Source organism: Corylus avellana, chromosome ca1 (assembly GCF_901000735.1).
Source record: "Corylus avellana chromosome ca1, CavTom2PMs-1.0".
NCBI classification, from domain to species: Eukaryota; Viridiplantae; Streptophyta; class Magnoliopsida; order Fagales; family Betulaceae; genus Corylus; species Corylus avellana.
The window spans coordinates 5,884,374-5,907,753 of NC_081541.1; the positions used below are offsets into that span (position 1 = coordinate 5,884,374).

Sequence of the window (23,380 nt, forward strand, 5' to 3'; positions counted from 1 at the left end):
GTTCTTTTCTTCATCAACTCCTCCTTCCTCCTCTCTAAAAGTCTCAACCGTTCTCATCTATTATCTTCAAGCTCACTCAGCCACACATACCCACAATGGCGAACATCACTTTCCCTCCTTCTTCTTCTTCTTCTTCTTCTCTGGATAACCCAGTGGTGTCAGCCGCATCTTCTTCTTCTGGAGCTCCTGAGGACGCCTTTGAAGACGGCTGCAGTATATGCCTGGAGCCCTTCACCACCGCCGACCCTGCCACAGTATGTCATCACATTACCATTATAATCGTCATCATTAAATTTACTATCTTTTTCTGTCATTAGACTGTGTTTTGTGTTTCTGTTTTGGTTATTTTTTTGTGTAACTATAGTGCGTGTTGTAGGTTTGAATGGGTTTGTTTGTTTGTTTGTTTCGTCCTTTTTTTTTTTCTTTTTTTTTTTATTTATTTAATTGAGGGAGATCATGGGTTTTGTGTTTCTGACACTGAAAATCATAGTTTTTTTTTTTTTTTTTTGGTTTGTTGTAATAAGGGAGAGGAAAAGGGTTTTCAATATGCTAAACTTGTTATAATGGAACAGAAGGAGGGAGAATTACACAAATTTAGACTTGGACTTGGGCTGTTGAATGAGGAGGATGTTATTATATTGGTTTGATGTTCTTTTCCTTTGTTAGTGGGTGTTGGGCTTTTGAACGCAACTTGGTCATGATGATCAATGTCTGGTTTTAAAATTATGTGATAAGTGGGATATGTTATTCAGATCAATCCTCTGATTTCTGGTTGCCCATTTTCGCTTTCTGAATATGTTTTGTTGTAATTTAGAGGTGACGATGGACAAATGTGATCTGATCTGTCTAATGCGAGTTGGTATATCATGGTGAAATCTAGGAAAATTCTTTCATTTATCAGGATCAGGAGAATGGATCACTTTAGACTGAGGCACTATAATAAACTGATGGGGATTTTTAACGGAAAAGTTATGTTTCCTAGACAAATATTTCACCTGAGGAGGTCAGAGGATTTGGGATTTTGAATACAAACAATTGAAACTTATTCTTGCATCAATTAGGTATTGTCCTATTTGCTCCGGTTGATTACTTGTTTAGTCACGATATTAAATTGCTCCATGTGGCCAAATATGTGCTTTGTTTAAGAAAGAATGTGTGTATAGAAGACTGATGCAAATAATAATATATATATTCATCTCATGAATCAAAGATGCCTGCTTTTTCTAAAAACTTGCAGCTTAGATATAGTTACTTTTGGGTTCAACTCTTAACTCGAATTTTAACACCTCGGACCTTGTTTCCCGTTTCAGATTACCAGTTGCAAACATGAATATCATCTCCATTGTATTCTTGAATGGTAATCTAATCATTTTATATTTTTTATGTTTATTTTCTTAGGCAAAAATACAGTATTTATGCCCCCTCCCACCAACACACACACGCAAAAATTAATTGAACTCATTTATTCTTGTAGGTCTCAAAGAAGTGAAGAGTGTCCTATATGTTGCCAGTTTGTTATCTTAAAAGATCCTGCCAGGTATATAATTCATTGTGAATAGATCTCTGCCCTTCTTCTCTCTCTTTTGAGTATCACTGATTAATTCTGCTTCTGTAGCCAAGGGCTTCTAGCTGCAGTGGAGATTGAAAGGCGCTCAAGGTCAAGGTCAAGGAACATTTCTTCTGTGGCTCCCACATCACTTCGTCATTTCTGTGAAGACTTCAGTGTTGAGCATGTGAGTGATTTACTTTATTATGAATCTCCATGATCAAGAATCTTTATTCTTAACGGTTGGCTTAGTCAGAAAAGAATGTGTGTTGATAATAAGTGAAACTGAAACTTCCAGGATGCTTCTTACTCGGACGATGAATCTGATTTTGATGAGCGTATTATGCAGCATATGGCTGCTGCTGCTAGCAGAACTCGTTATGTTAGAAGGGAAAGGCAGAGATCTTCTGGGATTGGTCCTTCCCAAGTTCTTGTTTTCACATCTCCTGAAAACACGTCACAGAAAACAAATGCAACTTCAGCAGAAAATTTTCAAAATTTAAGTTATGCATCACCCGAGGGTGATTCACTATCTGGCATACCTTCTGCTATTAACATTCAACCTCCGTCATCTGTGGATGTTAATTTGGTCTCCAGTGCTACTGTTAACAGAGATATTCCTTTTAAACCCAGGTGTGCTCACAGGACTTCTAGTCCTACTACAATGGAGCATTCCATGCTTTTGTTTTTATTAACCTTGTTTCTTGTGCCATCATCTGTTTTATTCTCAAGCATAAAATTTTTTTTTATTATCAGATTTACAGTTACAAATTGGAACATGTGGTTGAACACCTCATGCAGTTAAGAACACAAACACTAATGATCTGACTAATGCACTGTCGTATAGCATCACCTGGGCTGCACTTACTTTATCCCTTCTGTAAAATTGTTACCTTGGCATCCACTAGTTTTTCTTTTACAGAACTACATTAAAATTTCTGGCATCCTTCTGTCTGTAGATTTTTTTTTTTTCAGTACATCTCTGTATCTTATGACTATTCGTGTAATCATCATCCAGACTTCTTCACAGCCAGCCACCACCTGATACTCCAAGAAGGCCTAGCACATCTGAGATATTCTCCTTTCCAGAGACACTCAAATCTAAAATGTCTGCTGCTTCAGCTAGGTATATGGTGCCCTTTTGGTTCTTGTTGTAATTGATGTTTCCTTGTTTTGTGACTTTCATACTGAGGTGTTTGGATGTGTGGCAACAGATATAAGGAATCAATCTCAAAGGGTACCCGGGGCTTTAAGGAGAAGCTACTTGCTCGTAATAACTCGGTAAAAGAGCTAAGCAAAGGAGTTCAGCGCGAGATGACTGCAGGAATTGCTGGTGTTGCACGGATGATTGAACGCCTTGATCTTAGTTCAAAGCGAACTGGATCCGCTGTTCCTGTTTCCAGTTGTACGGTGGGCCCTTCAAACTTATCCTTCAAAGGAAAGGGTGTGGAGGATAAAGTTGATGCTCAGTCTCTTGACAAAAATAGTGGGCTAATTGGAGATGATTTAAGCCCAGATGCAACCTATATCTCTGGTGCTATACCTGGACAGCCAGAGATTCCTCATGCACAGGTTCTTAAAAAATTACCTTTAGATGTTGCTCTGAGGACTAAATGTTGAAATTTCTTTTTGTGAACATAGCATATGAAATCATAAGCACCAATCCATTGAAGTTGCTGGATACATAGCCTGTTTTTTGGAGTCTGAAACTGTGTCATTTAGATGTATTAACTAAGGCATGTGGGGCTGCTTTAAATTTTATGAATAATATTAATCTCAGAGAAAAAAAAGAAAGAGTGATTTTTTTTTTCAGGCAAACCAATAGATATATATACTAATCAAAATCTTCTTTTCCGTTTTTTATTTGCAGTGTGGATAAAAAGTTTGTGTTTATCATCTAACCCAGGAGGCAGATGATGCAAGTGACGTAGTGTGTGATAAAACCAATCCGCTGGCTGGTTTTCGTCCGGCATTGCCTGCCTGCCTATAATACATGCGAAGTGGAAATCTCAATCGAACCAGATGTTGTCCTGCTGGCCAACAGTGTTTTACTTTCTTCATAGTTAAAAACTGAGAATTCTGGTGGAACGTTTATTATCTCCCCATTGCTGTATTAACTTGTTTGGTAAAATCTGGACTGCTCTGATGTGGTAAAAGGCATTGAATAACTTAAAGACTTCACTGCAAATCAATCCTCCTCTTCTGGTTTCGGTGTGTAGGACTTGAAAACCTTAACATTTTAAGGAACCTGCCTCGAGTTAAAAAATGATTTCAGGTATTTAGGGTTCTTATCGAGCCAAGTTGAGGGGGTATTAAATGTTCAAGTTTAGTTTATTTAAGATTTTTAACCATGAGTTGAGTTCGAGCTTATCACTAAGCTAGATATTTATTTTTCGAACAACTTGAACTTGGTTTATGAGTTACTCAGTAACTTTATTCTTTGCGTATAAATTTTGTAAATATTTTTTTAAAAACCTTCGCTCTTATTATTTAAAAACTATGTTTTTCGTACGCAAAATGACATTATTTTTAGAAGTTAAGTTAGAGGAAGTTTTTTCAATCCAGTTATAAGCAAGACGTTTTATATGTTAATTGCTACTTTGTAGATATGGGAGAAAAGAGTACGAGTTTATTTAGATTGTCAACCCTTTTCAATTGAATATTTGTGTATGCATTTATATTTTGAGACAAATTGTCAATTACATTATATGACTTCACAAATTCAAATTTCCATGCTTTGGAGTGCTTGAAATGGCTGCCGGAATATCATCTTTTCATGCTAATTTTATTCGAGTATGCCGGGAGTGGGCAAATGCCCGCCCCACACCGACTCGCTCTGTTTGATTTTTCTTACAAAAACGCAAATCCGGATCAAATGCTGAGATAACCGTACAGAGCGGGTTGCGGTTAGCATTTTTTAAAAATTCGGGTACCCGCCCCGCCCCCACAATAACCCTAAACCTAAAAACCTAGCATCCACAAACAATAATCCATCTCGTTCTTCAAGACGCCTCCCTCTTCTTCTTTCTTCAGGTTCTTTCTTTTTTTCATTTTCTTCTTTCTTCTTTCCTCTTTCTCACTCTCTCCTGTGCGCCATGCGCCGCTTCTTCTTCTTTCTTTCATTTTATTCTTTCCTCTACGCAGCTTCTTCATCTTTCCTCTCTCTCTCTCTCTCCTCTACGCAGTTGCCCATCTTTCTCTCTCCTATGCGTGGTTGCGGTCCTCTCTCTCCTCTGCGCCTCCCTCTCTCTCTCTCATTTGTAGCTCTCTCCTCTCTCTGGGACTTGGATGATGCCCTAACCTGCACTATTCGCCCCGCACAATTCTAAATCCAGCGAATATTGTTCAGTATAGTTGGGTTGCGGGTCTAATTTTTTAATACCCGTAACCTACGGGTCAGGTGCTAAAGTACTCAATCCCCGGCCCTCATCCGACCCGCGCCCACCCCAGTATGCCCTTTGAGGAATTACACATTGGATTATAGTAATATAATAATAACTAAATGGACTACAACCGCACAACTTCATGTTTTAGGCTCCGTTTACTTCGACGTAAAATAATTTTCATTGGAAAATATTTTTAGGAAAACTATTTTCCCTGAAAATGTTTTGTGTCGAAAACATTTTACAACGTTTACCGTGTACACGGAAAATAATTTTTAAATTTTTTTTTTTTTTCCAATAAGGTCCCCACCGGGACCTGCACAGAACTTGTTTGAGACCCCGCAGGCACTTGCCCGGGACCAGGCAGGACTTGACCTGGACTTGTCCGGGACCTCACTCGGTGGGGTCCCAGGCGAGTCCTAGGCGGGGTCCTTGGCGGGTCCCGGTCAAGTTCCAGCGGGTCCTAGGCGGTTTATTGTTTTGAAAACCGTAAACCATTTTCCGAAAATTAAAAATGAATTTTTGGTCAAAAGGAAAATATTTTTCGTTTATCACTATTTTACATCGAAGTAAACACCGTAAAATGTGTAAATCATTTTCTGTAAACCATTTTACCAGAGCCTTAAAAGAAAAAGTTGAGGAGAGGTGTTTTCGTTGGCTCTCAGCCTCTCATACTCTTAGTGATTCAGTGAAGGTGATTGAAAGTGCCAACCGTTTAATAGAACGGCAAAAAAAAAAAAAAACCCTAAATTCTTGTGGTTGATCATGGCCAGTGGAGAATCAGACATGAACGCCATGAACGAAGCCCCAACCCGGACTTAACCCTAAAGATCATGAGCAGGAGCAAAACGGCGGTGGCGTGCTTTAGCAACGTCTTCAACGAGGTCACTCTTCATTTCTAGATCCTCTACCTTCCCAAACAAATCAATTAACTAAAAAATTGAGACATTTCTCTTATATTTGTTCTTTATTTCTCATATATCTTTAATTGTTTGTGATTTTCAGTGTAGATATACGTGTGGGTCGGTTGCAACTCTGCCAAATTAGGGCACTTATATGCATCTGCACCTACACGGCCAGTAAGTTTTTTTAGTTCTTGCAGTTTTTATGGTCTCCATCAATTCTATGGAGTAGATTTCTTTAAATCTCAACCATTATATTCAAATTAAATGGTAAATTTACCATATTTATGATAGAATCTCTACAATTTTATTTGAAAACAATAGTTGAGATTTAAAGAAATGTACACAATCATATCAATTATAATTCAAAGATTAGGATGCATTATATTTTGTCATTTGGTGACATAAAAGATACGGTTAGTATTGCTTCCATACTTGGAGGAGCTTCTGATAATACAGGATCTGGCAATGCTCGGTGATTAGGTAAGTTTTGATTTATGTACTTGGTTTATGGGATTATGGATTTTTGGTGCTCAGGCTGACGTGTCATGTTTCTTCTAGTGTTGAAGACTGGTCACAATATAATTTTGGCTTGCAATATTCCAAACAATAGTTCTATGCTTGAGGTCTCTTCTCTCTCTCTCCCACACGCGTGCAAATATTTCTTAGTTTTTAGTTTGGCTGTCTGGTTTGGATCTCCTTATGGATTTATCTATTGATTTATTTCTTCCATCTCCTTTGGGATTTTAGGAAGGTGTTGGTACAAAAGCATCTCCTTTGGAATTTTTGAGATTTTAGGCAGAAGCTGAGAAGGTGTTGGTACATAGGCTAATCCATCTGGGTTACACAAGGCCGAAGGCAGAAGGATCACCCGCTATATATGATACACATCCATTGTTATAGACTATTATTATTATTATATTGTTATAGACTATTATTATTAAGAGTCCTAAACTTTCAGGGTGTTATCTCTTTCATTTTCTTCTCTTTTTGACACTTTCTTAGTGCTTCAGATGGTCTACCCCAAAGAATGTTATTGACAATTTTAAGCTCCATATAATATTTGTCTTGAGATGGAAGAGGAATTAGAAAAACTTGTTCAGAAGCATATTCAAAACATCTGATTACAGTAAAATTCTATGGCACAAAGTATATTTGTTCTCGATGAGCAGATAACATTCGATAAACTGGTTTTGCAATGATTGATAACAGAATGAAGTGAGTTCGATCAAAACAAAATTGTGACTACAAGAAGCCGTAAACTGCTACAAAGTGACTTTAGTCCCCACGTGCTTTCGATCTTGACATATCAATATGAATGGGGAACGAAAGGAAGATGGTGCCCAATCTCTATTAAGGCAACATGGCATAACTGCAATGCCCAGAAACTTGAGAGTGCGAGAGACCGGCACAATTGACAACCGCCATCCAAGGTATTCATGAATCATAGGTTCCTAGTAAAGACCATACAAAATTTATATCATGAGATTAGCAACAAGAATCCCCTTAATTCAGAAGTAAGCAAAATGATGAAAGCAATCCGTTTGTAGGTTGTTATGCCATGATATAGCTCCACAGAAGTGCCAAAATCCTACAGAACATACTGTAAAATCCAAAAATAAAAAACAAAATCCTATGGATAGATAAGCAAACCTAACAACTTCATCAAAGCTTCAAAAGTAAGAAAAGATATTCGATGTCTTATTAAAATGGTAAGAGCTAGCATATTTAGACCAGATTTTATTCAACAAAGAACTAGTTTCTCTGGTTGTCTCGCAGCAACGATTCAACAACTTTGAACCCCTCACCAACTGGAAAAGAGTCGAGAACTAGAAGAGTAATGTCATGAAAAATGTGAACTAGGAGCTTGCTATATATAAGACTTGCATAATTTAGGATCCAAAAAAACTGGTCTTAGGTGCATTTTTCTGCATAATTTTTACAGATTGTTGATATCAGGCGTTATGAACATTGAGAAGAGCAGGTGAGAAAAGTCAGTTATTCAAACATTGTCCTCTTTTACACACTTAAAAAGGGATATTTCCAACTAGTAAAAGAAAATAAACAAGGTGAGGGTATCAATCCTCTTGATGTTTGATGGATCATTTTGTAGAATACTTACAATGTTGTTTTGCGTGCCACTTTTCTATGCTTCCATACCAGTTCCACAGGAAGCATAGAGCTGCAAAGCGGGTGATACCAGCAGCAACAATCTCGACAAATGCCATCAGGACTGATCTCTGAGGGGAGAAACCAGCAGTTGCTATAGACAGCAACAGACCCTCAAAGTTGCAGGGGATAATAAAGCTACCGGATTTGATGCCATCTAAAGCTCTCTTGGCAACTTCATCAGCTTTCATTGCACCAGAGGAGGCTGCAATGATACTGGTGAGCTGTGGCCTTATCTTGGTTTCTGTAATCAGCAGACATAAGTCCAAAAACCCAATTTAGTTACAAACAACACAACGAATAAAATTCCCACATGGTCAGAACTAGAAACACACTGATTAATCTGTGCATATACATTTTCCACTAGAGGATACATATAGAATAACATGCTGTAGTGATCTTAATCATACTCTCGTGTTAATGAAAGCAACAAAAGATGATTATTTTCCATTTTGGAGTTAAATAGGTACCAGGCCAGTACAATGTATATGACTTGATGATCATGTAAGCCTAAAATTCATAAATTTAATAAATATTCGAGTGAATCAATCAAGCTAATCAGTTGCAGCAATACAATGTGACACCAATACGTTAGTACTAAGAAAAGAATGCTTCAATTTCGTACCTTCGACTAGACCGGGAGTGTCAGTGTCTGGAGGGAATATAAGAGAGACATGGATGTCATCGGCAATGACCTCTTGTTGCAAAGCCTCTGCCAAACCCCGGAGCCCAAACTTACTAGCGGAATACGCTGTGTAGCCGTATATACCCACCTACGAAGCCACATACAATTTCAAGACAAATTTCTAAATATTCGACTATGTTACTGTGTAGATTATTAGATTTCTTCCAAACTCAATTATTGCTTTTAAATCGAATTATTAAGATTATGACGATATCACCATTGAATTGAGTAGGGAAAGGTTGTGGTTCAGCGTACCTGACCGGCCTGAGAAGACATGAGAGCGATGGAACCGGGGCCACGGTCCCTCCGCTGAAGTTTGATGGCAGGCAAAGCAGCTTTGACCATGTTAAAAGCCCCCATCAAATTCACGTCCAGCATGAACTTCACCTCATCCAACCCCTGCCTCTCCAGCTCCTGCGGCACGAACACCCCCTGATTCACCACCAGCACATCGATGGGCCCGGCCTCCTCCACCGCCCTCGATAGGGCGTCGTAGTCCCGCACGTCTGCCGCGAACACCGCCACGTCGATCCCCGTGGAGAGCAGGATCTCCTGCTTCGCCGCCTCCAGCTTGTCAATGGACCGCGCGAGGATCGACACGCGCGCGCCCTCCGACGCCGCCCGATGGGCCAGGGCAAGCCCGATCCCGCTCGATCCGCCTGTGATGAACACGTGGCGGTTCTTGATCGGGACCCTGGCGGGACGGGGCCGGGTTATAAGGTAGAGGACGACGAGGAGACCTAGAGGGAAGAGGAGGAGGAGGAGGAGGGAGAGGTAGGTGAGGTTTGCGCCAGTCATTAAGTGAGCTCCTGAAAGGTAATGCAAAGCGACGGTGGGGATGTGTTGGACTTTGATCTGTATTTACTCTACTTCTGCTCATATTGAAGTGGTATCTACTAAAATTGTTCGAGGTATACTGCGCCGCAACCGCGAGCTGCAAAACTGCGCAGTAAAAATCGTTAACCGCTTACCATTATATATAACAAGCTTAAAATCCGTACAATGACAAGTTTGTTTTTAAAAATGATAAGAATGAAAAAATAATAATAATAATAATAATAATTAATTAATGCATAAATGACAAGAAGAAGAAAAAGAGTATATGAGTAAGAAGCAGGAAAAAAATAAATAAATGTCGAAGTAAGTCCGAACAAAAATTTAGCACCGGAAGTACGGTCAGAACATAGTCATAAAAAATAAATAGAATTAGATACCGAAATTCTATTAAAAAAGAAAAAATGAGTTAAAATTAAAGAAACCGAAAGTTAGAAATGATCATAAAAACTCAAATAAAGATTAAAAATATATGATTTCTGAATTTCTAAATAATTATAATGAAAAGCCTCCAGCTCACCAGTATCTTTGCAGCCTCCTCTGGTGCAATGAAAGCTGATGAAGTTGCCAAGAGAACTTTAACTGGCATCAAATCCGGTAGCTTTATTATCCCCTGCAACTTTGAGGGTCTGCTGTTGTCTATAGCAACTGCTGGTTTATCCCCTCAGAGATCAGTCCCGACTCCTGATGGCATTTGTCGAGATTGTTGCTGCTGGTATCACCCGCTTTGTAGCTCTATGCTTCCAGTGGAACTGGTATGGAAGCATAGAAAAGTGGCACGCAAAACAACATAACATTGTAAGTATTCTACAAAATGATCCATCAAACATCAAGATCGAGGATTGATACCATCACCTTGTTTATTTTCTTTTACTAGTTGGAAATATCCCATTTTAAGTTTGTAAAAGAGGACAAAGTTTGAATAACAGACTTATCTCACCTGTTCTTCTCAATGTTCATAACGCCTGATATCAACAATCTCTAAAAATTATGCAGAAAAATGAACCTAATGTTGTAATATATGTGTTACAAACAATTGTTTTTATTTTCTTTCTTTTCAAACCCTTTTATTATTTATTTAATATCCAGCAAGTAGTTTTCTAGAAATAATTTTGTGACAGTTTGGTCATTAAGGAGCATTTAATTTTTCATACGTTTTTTTACCATGAGTCATTAAACCTATTGATTTTTCTTTTACCGTTTATGACCATTCGTTATTAATATGTTTTATGGCTTTTTGTTTCTTCAATTGCTATGAATATTTGGTTATTACTTTTGTTTTGTTATTTATGACATTTGGGAGAATCAACAACCCAACACGTTATATATATATATATATATATTAACCCCTTTTGGGCTTTGGTTGAAAATGATTTTATTATTTTTACCACATTTTATTTTCGTGTAGTTGGCGGGTTATTTTTCATTCCCCACTAGCAACTATTTTTGGTGTTGTATTTCATCATCTACTTTGTGGAAAAAATATTGTTCTATTTTTGGTGTTGTATTGGAAGTGCGTCATTAATGAACGCTATGGTCTAATTCTGGGAGGTCGCATGTCAAAAGATTCGATCACACCGAGTTATATACTTCGGGAGGCATGAATCAACCTTTAAGGACAACGCTCTTGCGTGATTCTATAGCATTCAGTGGCGGAGCTACGTTACCCCTTGGGGTGCCGTGAGGATTTAATTTTTTTTTTTTTAACCCTAAAAATAATAATAATAATAAATAAATAAATCTCAGCAATGAAAATTGACTCTTCTAGTGTCTACAGCAACTACCGAACGAGTATTTTCAGCAATGAAAATTGTTAAAACACGACTTCGCAACAAAATTGAGGATGATTTTCTTGCAAATAGTTTAGTTCTCTATATTGAAAGGAAAATTGCTAAGAGCTTCGATTTAGATTCGATATTTGATGATTTTGTACTTTTAAAAGACCGTAAAGTGCAGTTCTAGACACTTTTTTTAAAAAAAAAATTTGTCTTTTTGATATAGTGTCGACATGTTACATTTCTAATATATCAATTGAGCACATATTTATGAACTTTTATAGATATTTTTTGTAATGCATTTATTGTGTGAACTACCAAATTTTTAGGGTGGAAAAAATTTTTAGGACGCAAAAAAAATTTTAGCGGCACCCCAATATAAAATGGCTGGCTCCACCACTGATAGCATTGTGAGATCTTTCCATACTCTACTTTTTATCTAATGTATTTTATTTATTTTATTGTTAATTTTCATATTGTAATTATTTTATATAAATGAGAATTTGTGCACCATCCAAAATTATTCTAAAATTATTTCCAACACCTAAGACCAGTTTTTGGGATCATCAATTATGCAAGTCTTATAGCAAGCTCCTGGTTCACGTTTTTCATGACATTACTCTTCTAGTTCTCGACTCTTTTCCAGTTGGTGAGGGTTCAGAGTTATTGAATCGTTGCTGGGAGACAACCAGAGAAACTAGTTCTTTGTTGAATAAAATCTGGTCTAAATATGCTAGCTCTTACCATTTTAATAAGACATCGAATATCCTTTCTTACTTTTGAATCTTTGATGAAGTTGCTGGTTTGCTTATCTATCCATAGGATTTTGTTTTTTATTTTTGGATTTTACAGTATGTTCTATAGGATTTTGGCACTTCTATGGAGCTATATCATGGCATAACAACCTACAAACTGATTGCTTTCATCATTTTGCTTACTTCTAAAGTGAAGGGAATTCTTGTTGCTAATCTCATGATATAAATTTTGCATGGTCTTTGGTCACTATATGAGTTTCAAGTTTCCCAGAAGTTGATTTTTTAAAACCTTTAAAAGTGCCGCCGATTTAGAAACTGGAGTTTAGATTTTATGTTACCATCAATCATCGTTGCTTCAGGAATTTAAGTTCTCTCTCTCGCTCTCTCAAGTTTCTGGGCATTGCAGTTATGCCATGTTGCCTTAATAGATTGGGCACTAAAGTTAATTTGTAGCAGTTTACGGCTTCTTGTAATCACAGAATAATAATAGTTTGTGCAGTCGATACTATAGTTTGTGCCTTAATGTTGCCTTAATACATTAGTTTGTGCCGTAGATACTATAGTTTGTGCCTTAATGTTGCCTTAATACTTTGTGCCATAGAATTTTATTGTAATCAGATGTTTTGAATATGCTTCTTCACAAGTTTTTCTAATTCCTCTTCCATCTCTAGACAAATATTATATTGAACTTGAAATTGTCAATAACATTCTTTAGGGTATACCATCTGAAGCACGAAGAAAGTGTCAAAAAGAGAAGAAAATGAAAGAGATAACACCCTGAAAGTTTAGGACTCTAAATAATAATAGTCTATAACAATGGATGTGTTTCATATATAGTAGGTTTGCCAAGGCCCTGCTACGAGGACAATCCTTCTGCCTTCCGCCTTGTGTAACCCAGGTGGATTAGCTTTTGTACCAACACCTTCTCAGCTTCAGCCTAAAATCCAAAGGAGACGGAAGAAATAAATCAATAGATAAATCCCTAGGAGATCCAAACCAGACAGCCAAACTGAAAACTAAGAAATATTTACAGGGGTGGGTGTGTGGGAGAGAATGAGAGAGAGAAGAGACCTCCAGCATAGGACTATTCTTTGGAATATTGCAGGCCAGAATTATATTGAGACCAGTCTTCAACACTAGAAGAAACATGGCACGTCATTCTGGGCACCAAAAATCCATAATTGATAATTCCATAAACCAACGTACATAAATCGAAACTTACCTAATCGCCGAGCAATGCCAGATCCTGTATTATCAGAAGTTCCTCCAAGTATGGAAGCAACACTAACCGTGTCCTTTATGTCACCAAATAGCAAAATATAATGCATCATAATCTTTGAATTATAATTGATATGATTGTGTACATTTCTTTAAATCTCAACTATAAATAAAATTGCAGAGATTCTATCATAAATAACGGTAAATTTGCCATTTAATTTGAATATAATAATTGAGATTTAAAGAAATCTACTCGATAGAATTGATGGAGACCATAAAAACTGCAAGGACTTAAAAAACTTACAGGCCGTGTAGGTGCAGATGCGCATAAGTGCCCTAATTTGGCAGAGTTGCAACCGACCCACACGTATATCTACACGGAAAATCACAAACAATTAAAGATATATGAGAAATAAAGAACGATTAGAAGAGAAATGTCTCAATTTTTAAGAAAATGGACCTGTTTGGGAAGGCGGAGGATCTGGAAATGAAGAGTGACATCTTTGAAGACATGGCTAAAGCACGTGATCTGCACGCCACTGCCATTTTGCTCCTGCTCATGGTCTTTAGGGTTAAGGCCGAATTGTTGCTGCTTGTCTTTGAAAATCTGCGCGGAGCTTAGGGCTTCGTTCATGGCGTCCATGTCCGATTCTCCACCAGCCATGATGAACTATGGCGCTCAATTACGAATCTAAAAAGTCCACAATAGTTTAGGGTTTTTTTTTTTTTTTTCCGCCATTCAATTAAACAGTTGGCGCTTTCAGTCACCTTCACTGAATCACTCAAGAGTATGAGAGCCAATGAAAACTCCTCCCCTCGACTTTTTCTAATAAAACACGAAGCTGAGCAGTTGTAGTCCATTTGTTATTATTATATTATTATTTTCAATTTGTTGCGTAATTTCTCGATGGGCATACTCGAGTAAAATTCGCATGAAAAGATGATCTTCCGGCAGCCATTTCAAGCACTCCAAAGCGTGGCAATTTGAATTTGTGAAGTCATGTTGAGTATAAGGCTATAATGTTATTGACAACAAGATGTTAATATATATACGTACATATATGATATATATTTCTTTCATCACATAATATACGATATACTTCCATATTTAGGCTCCCAAAATAGAGGAAAATTTATAGAAACAAATTAAGGCACTTATCAATTGAACTTCTCATAGTACTCTTAAATTTGAAGACAACCTTTTTTAACTTTGAACACACCTTATTTCAAATTCAAACCCACATTTCTTCACTCATCTAAAGTTATTTTAGGAATAGTGTTTATTGCATTAAAATGGGTATCATTTGTAAACTTTCATCTATTATAAGACCAAAGTCAGAGAAGGGCAATCACTCATTCTTAAAACCAGAACTCTTAAGACCAAAGAATCAGCTGGATGTACGTAATGAGGAAGGTAATAGTAGTGAAAGTCTCAATGTTTCATTTTTCAAACCTACCAAAGAATCATATGCCATTGAAACTTCTGAGCCCTTTGAAAGCTTGATTATCAAAGGGTTTAAGCCTAATGTTAAAATAATACGATGAATAGCAGGAACATATGATCCTATATATGGTCCCCAACTAAAAAATGATTCATATCAATCGTCTTAAAGAAGTGCAATACTGTAGAATGAGAGTACGTAGGATTATATCGGCAAACACTTAGAAAAGTTCTCTAAGGCAACTTTTATAACTCTTGAAAAAGGAGATTTAGCAAGATGGAAGAGAAATAAAACACGACATTTTGAGAAGCCATGCTTGATGCTTGGGCATCTTGAGGAGTTGGGCTTGAAAATTACAAAATAATATATAGGGATAACTTAGACAAATCTTAGCCATTCAATAATACTAATTAACTTGATTTGCATAACCAGTCAAATATAATTGCATATCACAAACATTAAGTTAAACATAATTAAGTTAATTTCCGTACGCATACATGTGTAGTTCGCTAACCTACAAACCCACAATCTAAAACTAGATTCCGTGAAAAGGTAAGGATTACCGAAAATTAACTCATATTCTTTACAAAGAATGTCAAAGTAAGTCAGGGAAAAAAAATTAGCACTGGAAGTATGGCCAGAACATAATCATAAAATATAAATAGAACCAGATACCGAAATTCAATTCAAAAAAGAAAAATGAGTTAAATTAAAAAAAAAATAAAGAAACCAAAAGTTGGGAATGATTATAGAAACTCAAATAAAGATTAAAAATATAAGATTTCTGAATTTCTAAATAATCATAATGAAAAGTTTCTTACCAATAGAACATTTCCCAAACCGCCCACTTCGAAATTTTTTGTGAAAGCAAATTGGAAAATGTAAGGATATTCCAAAAACCGCTTTTATCGGTGTGATTTCACTTTCAATTTTTTTCTGCAATATGATTAAAGAAAAATAAATTAATATTACCTTCATAAATCAAAGCAACGTAGAAGAAAAATAACCGCTCAAGAAATCAATTCCTATTATTTCCTACGTATACAAGCCTCATGATCAAATAAGAAAATTAAAATAATCAACATCCAACCACCTCTTAATACTAATTTAGATATTAATAATACCCTAGTTAGAATAATCTCATCTACAACCCCTTCTAGGATCCTAAACCTCAACACAATCGCAACCCCTAGACATAAGCAACTCCTAGAATCATCATCCGTCTCCCAAAAAGACAACCCTCAAAATACACTTTAACCCATAAAACAACCCACCTTCTCAAGCTAACAATACGACACACCAAAACGCCAATTAATAAGAACTCAAGGTACCCAACCATAACAACAACAAACCATAACCGAAACTCTCTCCTCCATTTGGTCATAGCTACCCAAAATCGATACCCTAAAATTAATACGCAACCGGCTACCTCTAAATCAAGCATCAAAACTCTATTTGTTAACAACCCAAGGGTCACAAAACAATAAGCCAAGAACACTATAATTGGTCAACAACCTATAAGCACCAAATGAATAATCAAACCCATATTAAACCCTCAATAGCTAGCCATCATAATTAATCCCCCAAAAATCACAAAGCTTCAAAGTAGTCAACAACCCAAATGTTAACCTTAAACAAGGGATTAAAAGCCACAACTAAAAATCATCTAACAAAGGACCCAAACCGAGTCCTAGCTTTATCAACCACAATCACTCAAAATCAAACCCATAGAACTTTGTCAACAAAACTATAGTCCTTACAAAATACACACTCGGTTTTCCTAAAGAAAACACGCCAAAATACTCTTCGATTCTAGTGGAAAATCATCGCAGAAACACTCCCCATTTGGCCACAAGAACTCCTAGCAATTCAGCTAACACAGCAGGAAATCCTTAAATTAAACTAAGGAAATGCTAGAGATTACCTAACGTGACGATTCTGAGTTGCGGGTTCGCTGCCACGTCGCCGGAAGAGCCACTGCTGCACGTCGCCGGTGACCCAGCCACCACGGTACGCCCCACTCTTCCACCAATCTCAGCTCTCTCTCAACCCTCGTGTCTCTTTCTGTCTAACTCCGGCCCTCTCTCTCAATCTCTCTCTCGGGTCTGGTCTGGGCAAGGGGAAAAAACCCCTCGCTGTCTTCTGCTCTCCTCTTTCTCTTCTTTCTGACGTGGCAAAAATTCCCACCTCATAAAGTTTTTATTGAGGTTTTGAACCGCACATAATAAATAGAAACGTGTCAACGATTGTCGCATTGCTAAATTTAAAAATAAAAAATATATCCATTAGTGACATGGTGAATTATGCCACGTCTCTTTTGATTGACGTATCATTTTGACATGTCAATAATTTTTTACGTGTCATTTTAACACGTTACCTTTTATTGACGTGTTAAAATGACACGTCAAAAGTTTTGACATGTCATTTTTAACACGTCAAAAATTATTGACGTGCCATTATTTCACATATCAATAACGGAATTTCAATTATAATTAATTAATTAATCATATTAATTATATATGTGTTTTATAAAATATATATTAAGTAACAAAATTTAATTGGTATACCCTATATATGTCTATAATTATATCATAGTCATTGAGCCTAGGGGACAAGTAGTCCCGGTTGAAAGAGAAATTTCTCCCTAATTAATGTCCTGGTATAGGGGGAAACTTTTCTTCCTTTATAGGGAGAAAATTTTCTCTCGATGTAGGGAGGGAACGTCCTACATCATAATTCCAAGTTTCTTATGAAAAAAAGAGCGATAACAAATTTTTTTTTTTTTACATGTTCACACAAGGGAAGGGGGATGGGAGATTTGAACTAGTGACCTCTACTTCATGAGGCGTGGTTCGCAACCGATTGAGCTACCCCTTGAGGACAGCGATAGCAAAATTAAATCTAGATTGTTGAAAGACTACATACAACACTTAAACAAAATCCTACTTATTTAGACCTTTCATATTTGGTAGGAATTTAGCTTAGGTGTTGAAATAAGAAGAACACATGCAACAGAAAGAAAAAAAAAAATATATATATATATATATGATATGATGACTTTTTTCTCTTATAAACACTAATTAGTGTTTAGGAAAATATTATAATAATATAAAAAAAAAAATTTCTTGACATGTTACATGTGGCACGTCAACATTTTTTTGATGTGTTACATGTGGCACGTTAAGAATTTCTTGACATCTCATATGTAGCACGTCAAGAATTTCTTGACGTGTTACATGTGGCATGTCAGAAAAATATTAAGAATATATTAAATTTTTTTATTTGTTGACGTGTCACATGTAATACGTCAAGAAATTATAGAATAACTTTCTTTCTCCTCCCTCTTTCTTCTCCTCCCGCGCGCAAATCTCTCTTTATTCAACTTTTTCTCTCTTTCTTTTAATCCGTCTCCCACACACTCTCTCTCTCCTGATCTCCTCTCTCAATCTCCCAAGCTCCCTCTTCTTTCGTATGTGAAGAAGAAAAATAGAAGGAGAAGAAAAAAAGAATAGAAGATCTTCTTCTTCTTTTTTTCTTTTTTCTTTTTTTTTGCTGGGTTTGGGATTTTAATTTTTTATTTGTTGATGGGTTTTGAAATTTTTTTTAGACTTATTTTTTTGGTTGGTTTGGTTTGATTTTTCAGTATGCTTGCATTTTCTGCTTCTTTTGCTTCTCTCCGTCACTGCAATCTCACAATCAGTAAAAGAAGACAATTTTTTGCATTTTTCACGTTTGGTCTGTTTGATCTCCGAGAAAATGCTGCAAAGTAAAATAAGACAATTATTTAGTTTCATTTTTTATGTTGATTTAAGTTTAAAGCATGTAAAATTCAAATTTATTAGTTTTAGTTGCAATTTTCCATCCTTAATTGTGGAAAATTATTTTTTTTTAAAAAAAAAAAGGGAAAAATTCACTTTACCCCTTGAAGTTTCAGAGGTTTTTCATCAATGTTTAAAAATTGGCAATGTACCCCTTAATGTTTCAAAAAATTTCAATTCAAACCCTCCGTTACTAATTTTCGTCTAATTAGATGGAAATCATCACACGTGCATCTCTTGTGGGATTTTGATGCCCTCTATTCCAATTTTACCCTCATTAAAACTTATGAAATTACATAATAACTCTCATTAAAACCTATGAAAAATGAGGGGTAATTACGTAATTTCATTGGTTTTAATGAGTACAAAATTGAAATAGAGAGCATCAAAATCAGACGTGAGACGTACGTGGAATGATTTCTGTTCAATTATGCAGAAATTAGTAACGGATGGTCAAAATTGAAAAATTTTGAAACATTAGGGGAGTACATTACAAATTTTTAAACATTGGGGTTTGAATTGAAAAACTCATGGAACTTTAAGGGGTAAAGTGAATTTAACCCTAAAAAAAATTTATTTGTAAAAATTTATTAGTTCAGATGTTTTCTCAGCAACCAAGCACGGCTTTGAGAAATTTCATGAGTAAAAAAAAAAAAAAAAACTTTTTTTTTAAAAAAATTATTATTTTTTTAATAATTTTTTAAAACTTTAGTGACATGCCGAAATTGCAATGTCAAGAACTTTCTTGATGTGGCGATATTGCAACGTCACCTTCTTTTTTAATGTGGTATTATTTGACACGTCAAAAAATTTATTGACGTGGCAATATTACCACGTCAATAAAAAAGGCGACGTGACAATATTGGCACATTAATAAAGTTTTTGACGTGTTAGTTTTGACACGTCAAAAATTGGTGACGTGGTAAAAAGTACATGTCAAAATTTATTTTTGACGTGCCTCCGTTTGCCACATCATCAATTTATGACGTGTTAAACATTGGTACGTCAAAAAATTTCCAGTTTTGACACTTTAATTTTTAACCTTTTACACACATCAATACTGACACGTCACTAAACTTTAGTAACATGTTAAGAGTCTTGACACATAAAAAATGAATGGTAAAAAAAAATGCAATTTTTTGTAGTGCGGAGGCTTTTTGTTGATTGGTTTTTTGTTTTTTTTTTTTCTTCATAAGATCTAGTGCTTTCATGGTTATTGTATTTTGTGTTTTTAAATGATGTGTCAACCTTGTATTGGTTGCTATAAAACCTTACTTTTACAGTTTATCCTGATAGTAGGAGAAGTAATTCTAGGTGACCTACTTGTGTCATAATAATAATGATGTGGCTATTAAAATCACCATTGGGCTTGTAATTGATCATTATTAAATTTTGATCAAAGAGTGATTTTAATAGCCACATAATTCTTAGTGAGATACAAGTAAGATACAAGTAGGCCACCTAAAATTGAAGTTCTCTATATAATAATATTAATATATATTTTATATTAAAAATATAACATTAAAACCAGATTGTTTTGGTGGTTTGTTTTAAATGCGAATTAGAGATATGATTTCATCATATTCACATTTTTTTTTTTTTTGCACTTTTGATCCAAAACTATTTTAAATAAGCTAAAAAATTGGCACAATGAATGCCAAAAACACCTAAAGAAGCCTACAAGTTTATATATAAAAAAAGAATAAATTAAAAAAAAAGGGGTTATAAAATAACCGCTAATCGCCTAAGCGGAGCAATTGCGATTAGTGGTTTTAACCAATAACCTCAACTGCTTGTCTGCCCAAAGTAATTCTAGAAGGCATACATGTATCTTACTTGTGTCCCTCCAAAAATAATGTGGCTATTAAAATCACTATTAGGCTTGTGCTTGATCATTATTAGATTTTGATCAAATGGTAATTTGAATAGCCACATCATTTTAGAGGGACACAAGTAGGTCTTCTAGAATTACTTGTCTACCAATACTATTGAACTCTTTTTTTTTTTCTTTTTTAACATCAAAATAGATAGATGATATTTGTATTTAAAGCTCTATTTAGATATTATATAAGATTGAAAATCGAGATTACTCGATTATAATTTATAACAATCAAAATGTGGATAGACTCACCCGATGAAGAAAATAAACATTTCCCTCCATTCCAAATTGCTTCCGACAAAAACACCCAGCATACTGATGAGTCACCAATAAATCATTTTGATTCCGAATATCCATCAGAAAGAGGGTCAACCCAGCCGGCGAATTAACTGTAAACATCAAAGCACCGAGATCCAGCCAAAGAACAGGCCGTCGTACTCGTACGGGAAGGCGACCTATTGCATGTAAAGAGTGATTGTGCGCATCCGGAGTCTGACAAACCATTTAATTCAATTAAATTAATGTTTTTTTGGCGGTGAAATTTAAATAAAAACACCCACGCGCGTACTTTACAAAGTCATAATCGAGCTATATTTATTGGGAGACAAAAAAATACTAGTAATATTATTTTCTTCTTATATGGTACATTTTCATAATCATGTGACTATAAATAGGCAGTATAATTGTTCCATCATAATGTAGTTTAATAGACATAGCCCATAGGGCATTGACAACTGTGGACACAGGCCTTTAAGACCCAAACGCCTCAAATTTTTATTTGTCTTCTCTTCTCTTTATTTTCTCAAAACAATAACATACTTCGGCTTTACTATTATTCTCGTATTTTAGCTATTGCACTAGTGAAAATAAAATTTTGTACTTTAGTAGTTACTTTGATTATTGTTGTTGGATATGTTCTTAGGTCCTTTATTTGGACCTATTTTATTTTTTTTTATTGAAAAAATCTTTTGAGTGAAATCATTTTTCAATAAAATGACTTTAGCTGCAAATATTTTTTGATATTTGGCTAGTATGGAAAATTAGATAAGACGATGGGTGACAGAAAGTGATAATGGCGACAATTGACGACCTCCAGTGAGCTCTGGTAGTCTCGTGGCTAGAGAATGAATTGCAAGAGAGAGTTTGTGCAATAATGAGAAGTTTAAACTTAAAAAAATAAAAAAATAAATAAATAAATTTATGACAAGTTTAAACTTAAAATATACATAAAATATAACGAGTTTTTTGTCCAAGCATACGATGGCTTTGTTTCTTTTGACGTAAAATGGTTTATGTCAAAAAAATATTTTCAAAGAAATCATTTTCCTTGAACAACGTTTACCGTACGCACGGAAAATCAATTTTTAATTTTCTTTCAATTTGATATATATATATATATATATATATATATATATATTTTTTTTTTTTTCATTGAATCATATTAAACTCTAAATTACGAAAATGTCTCGACCAAGTCTTAGAAGTGTCGGAACCGAGTCCCACAATGACTCACCCGGGACCCCGTTAGGATCAACTCGTGACCCTAGCAAGATCTGCCCAAGACCCGACAGGGACATTTTCCTAATTTAGTGTTTAATATGATTTTGTGTACGCACTAAATATTGGAAAATGTTTTACAGCTGAAAATGTTTCAACGTCGGGGACCGGACCAGGACCCACCTGATTTTCCGTACAGGCCAAATATCGAAAAATGTTTTTCGCTAAGTCTCGGATGGGTCTTGGCCCTCTTGGGCGAGTCCCGGCGAGGACTCGGGCGGGTCCCTGACGGGTCCCGAATAGGTCATGTTGGGTCTTAGTCAAGTCCCGAACGAGTCCCGAGTGGGTCTTGGACAGGTCCTAGTGGGGTCCCCGGTGTGTCCCGGTTAAGTCCCGACGAGGTCTTGGGAGGTCCGGTCGGGTCCCGATTAGGTTCAGTTGTTTCCCGGGCAGGTCCCGAGCGGGTCCTAGGCGAGTCCCGAACAAGTCCCGGGCATGTCCCGGTCAAGTCCCGACGGGTTCCTGTGCATGTATTGGCAGGGTCCGTCAATTTGAGAATGAGATGTTCAAAGTCGAAAAATTAAATAAGAATTTTCGGTAAAAAATAAAATATTTTTCGTTGACCACTATTATACATCGCAATAAACACCATAAAATACATAAATCATTTTCTAAAAACCATTTTAAGTCGAAAGAAACGGAACCGAAGTCTTAAATTCAAATTCTTTTTCACATCCAAGTTTTAAACAATTACGACTACTTAGACTCTTGATACAATTAGATTTCATCCTTATCTACCATCTATGATATAATCATCTATCACAAATCTAATGCTAGTTTTAAAAATTATGTCAACTTTAGGCAATTACAGAAACAAAAACTTGAATTAATTGCAAGAATAACCACCTATTTTGTTCCACAACACATAAATTTGAACATCAAACAAACAATAAATTAAAAAATATATATATATATATATATATAAACCGCATTTGCATACCTTAAGTCCGCATGTAAAATCCTGAATATTGCAGCCTCATAACATTGCAATAAGGTAATTTACTTTGAGTATATTTGGGCCCTGTTCGAATGCGTATCCAAATGATTCGAACAAGTAAAGTCAAACGGCTCGAATACCCGTCCAAACAAATGAAAGCCAAATAAACTCTTACAAAAGATTGCCATATTGCAATACCAACCTTATTGTAGGATCAAAATCTCTATAAAAAAAAAAAAAAAAACTAATCAAAGTTAAGAGATGCAGAATGAAACCAAGTTTGACGGAGTGAAGACTTCTTTAGCTTAGCTGACAAGCAATCCAACGTGTAGCAATGTCAGCTTCCTTACGCACCGAATAAAAAGTGAAGAGACATAATTAATTCTGTTGAAATAACTAAAAGATATCATCCACAGTAATACCGCAATATCTCAAGCGGCAACAACAAACAAGTGTTTTGTTTACTCATAAAACACAATA

At 35.8% G+C, this 23,380-nt stretch overlaps 3 protein-coding genes across 5 annotated transcripts; 1 reads left to right on the forward strand and 2 right to left on the reverse strand.

Annotated features, from left to right (window-relative positions):
* On the forward strand, positions 1-3,738 carry LOC132183304 (E3 ubiquitin-protein ligase RHF1A-like). 2 transcript variants are annotated; one of them, XM_059596714.1, is made up of 8 exons: positions 1-254; positions 1,311-1,357; positions 1,475-1,537; positions 1,616-1,733; positions 1,845-2,179; positions 2,565-2,672; positions 2,761-3,118; positions 3,417-3,738. In XM_059596714.1, exons 1-8 carry the CDS (start codon positions 96-98, stop codon positions 3,423-3,425), a joined length of 1,197 nt encoding a protein of 398 aa, XP_059452697.1. In that variant the 5' UTR covers positions 1-95; the 3' UTR covers positions 3,426-3,738. The 2 variants fall into 2 exon arrangements, with proteins under 2 accessions (XP_059452697.1, XP_059452705.1); XM_059596722.1 differs by having other exon boundaries at positions 1,896-2,179.
* Positions 3,739-6,955: 3,217 nt separating this feature from the next.
* LOC132180428 (3-dehydrosphinganine reductase TSC10A-like) lies at positions 6,956-9,601 on the reverse strand. The gene is made up of 4 exons (XM_059593246.1): positions 8,941-9,601; positions 8,626-8,773; positions 7,954-8,244; positions 6,956-7,285 (listed from the first exon to the last, which is right to left on the reverse strand). Coding segments are annotated over exons 1-4 (984 nt in total). The 5' UTR covers positions 9,484-9,601; the 3' UTR covers positions 6,956-7,283.
* A 3,114-nt stretch (positions 9,602-12,715) lies between these two features.
* On the reverse strand, positions 12,716-16,887 carry LOC132180437 (uncharacterized). Of its 2 annotated transcripts, XM_059593256.1 has the most exons (7): positions 16,634-16,887; positions 15,531-15,645; positions 13,728-13,958; positions 13,572-13,640; positions 13,272-13,344; positions 13,121-13,185; positions 12,716-12,986 (listed from the first exon to the last, which is right to left on the reverse strand). In XM_059593256.1, exons 3-7 carry the CDS (start codon positions 13,929-13,931, stop codon positions 12,906-12,908), a joined length of 492 nt encoding a protein of 163 aa, XP_059449239.1. In that variant the 5' UTR covers positions 13,932-13,958; positions 15,531-15,645; positions 16,634-16,887; the 3' UTR covers positions 12,716-12,905. The 2 variants fall into 2 exon arrangements, with proteins under 2 accessions (XP_059449239.1, XP_059449249.1); XM_059593266.1 differs by lacking the exon at positions 15,531-15,645.
* Between the last annotated feature and the right edge of the window lie 6,493 nt (positions 16,888-23,380).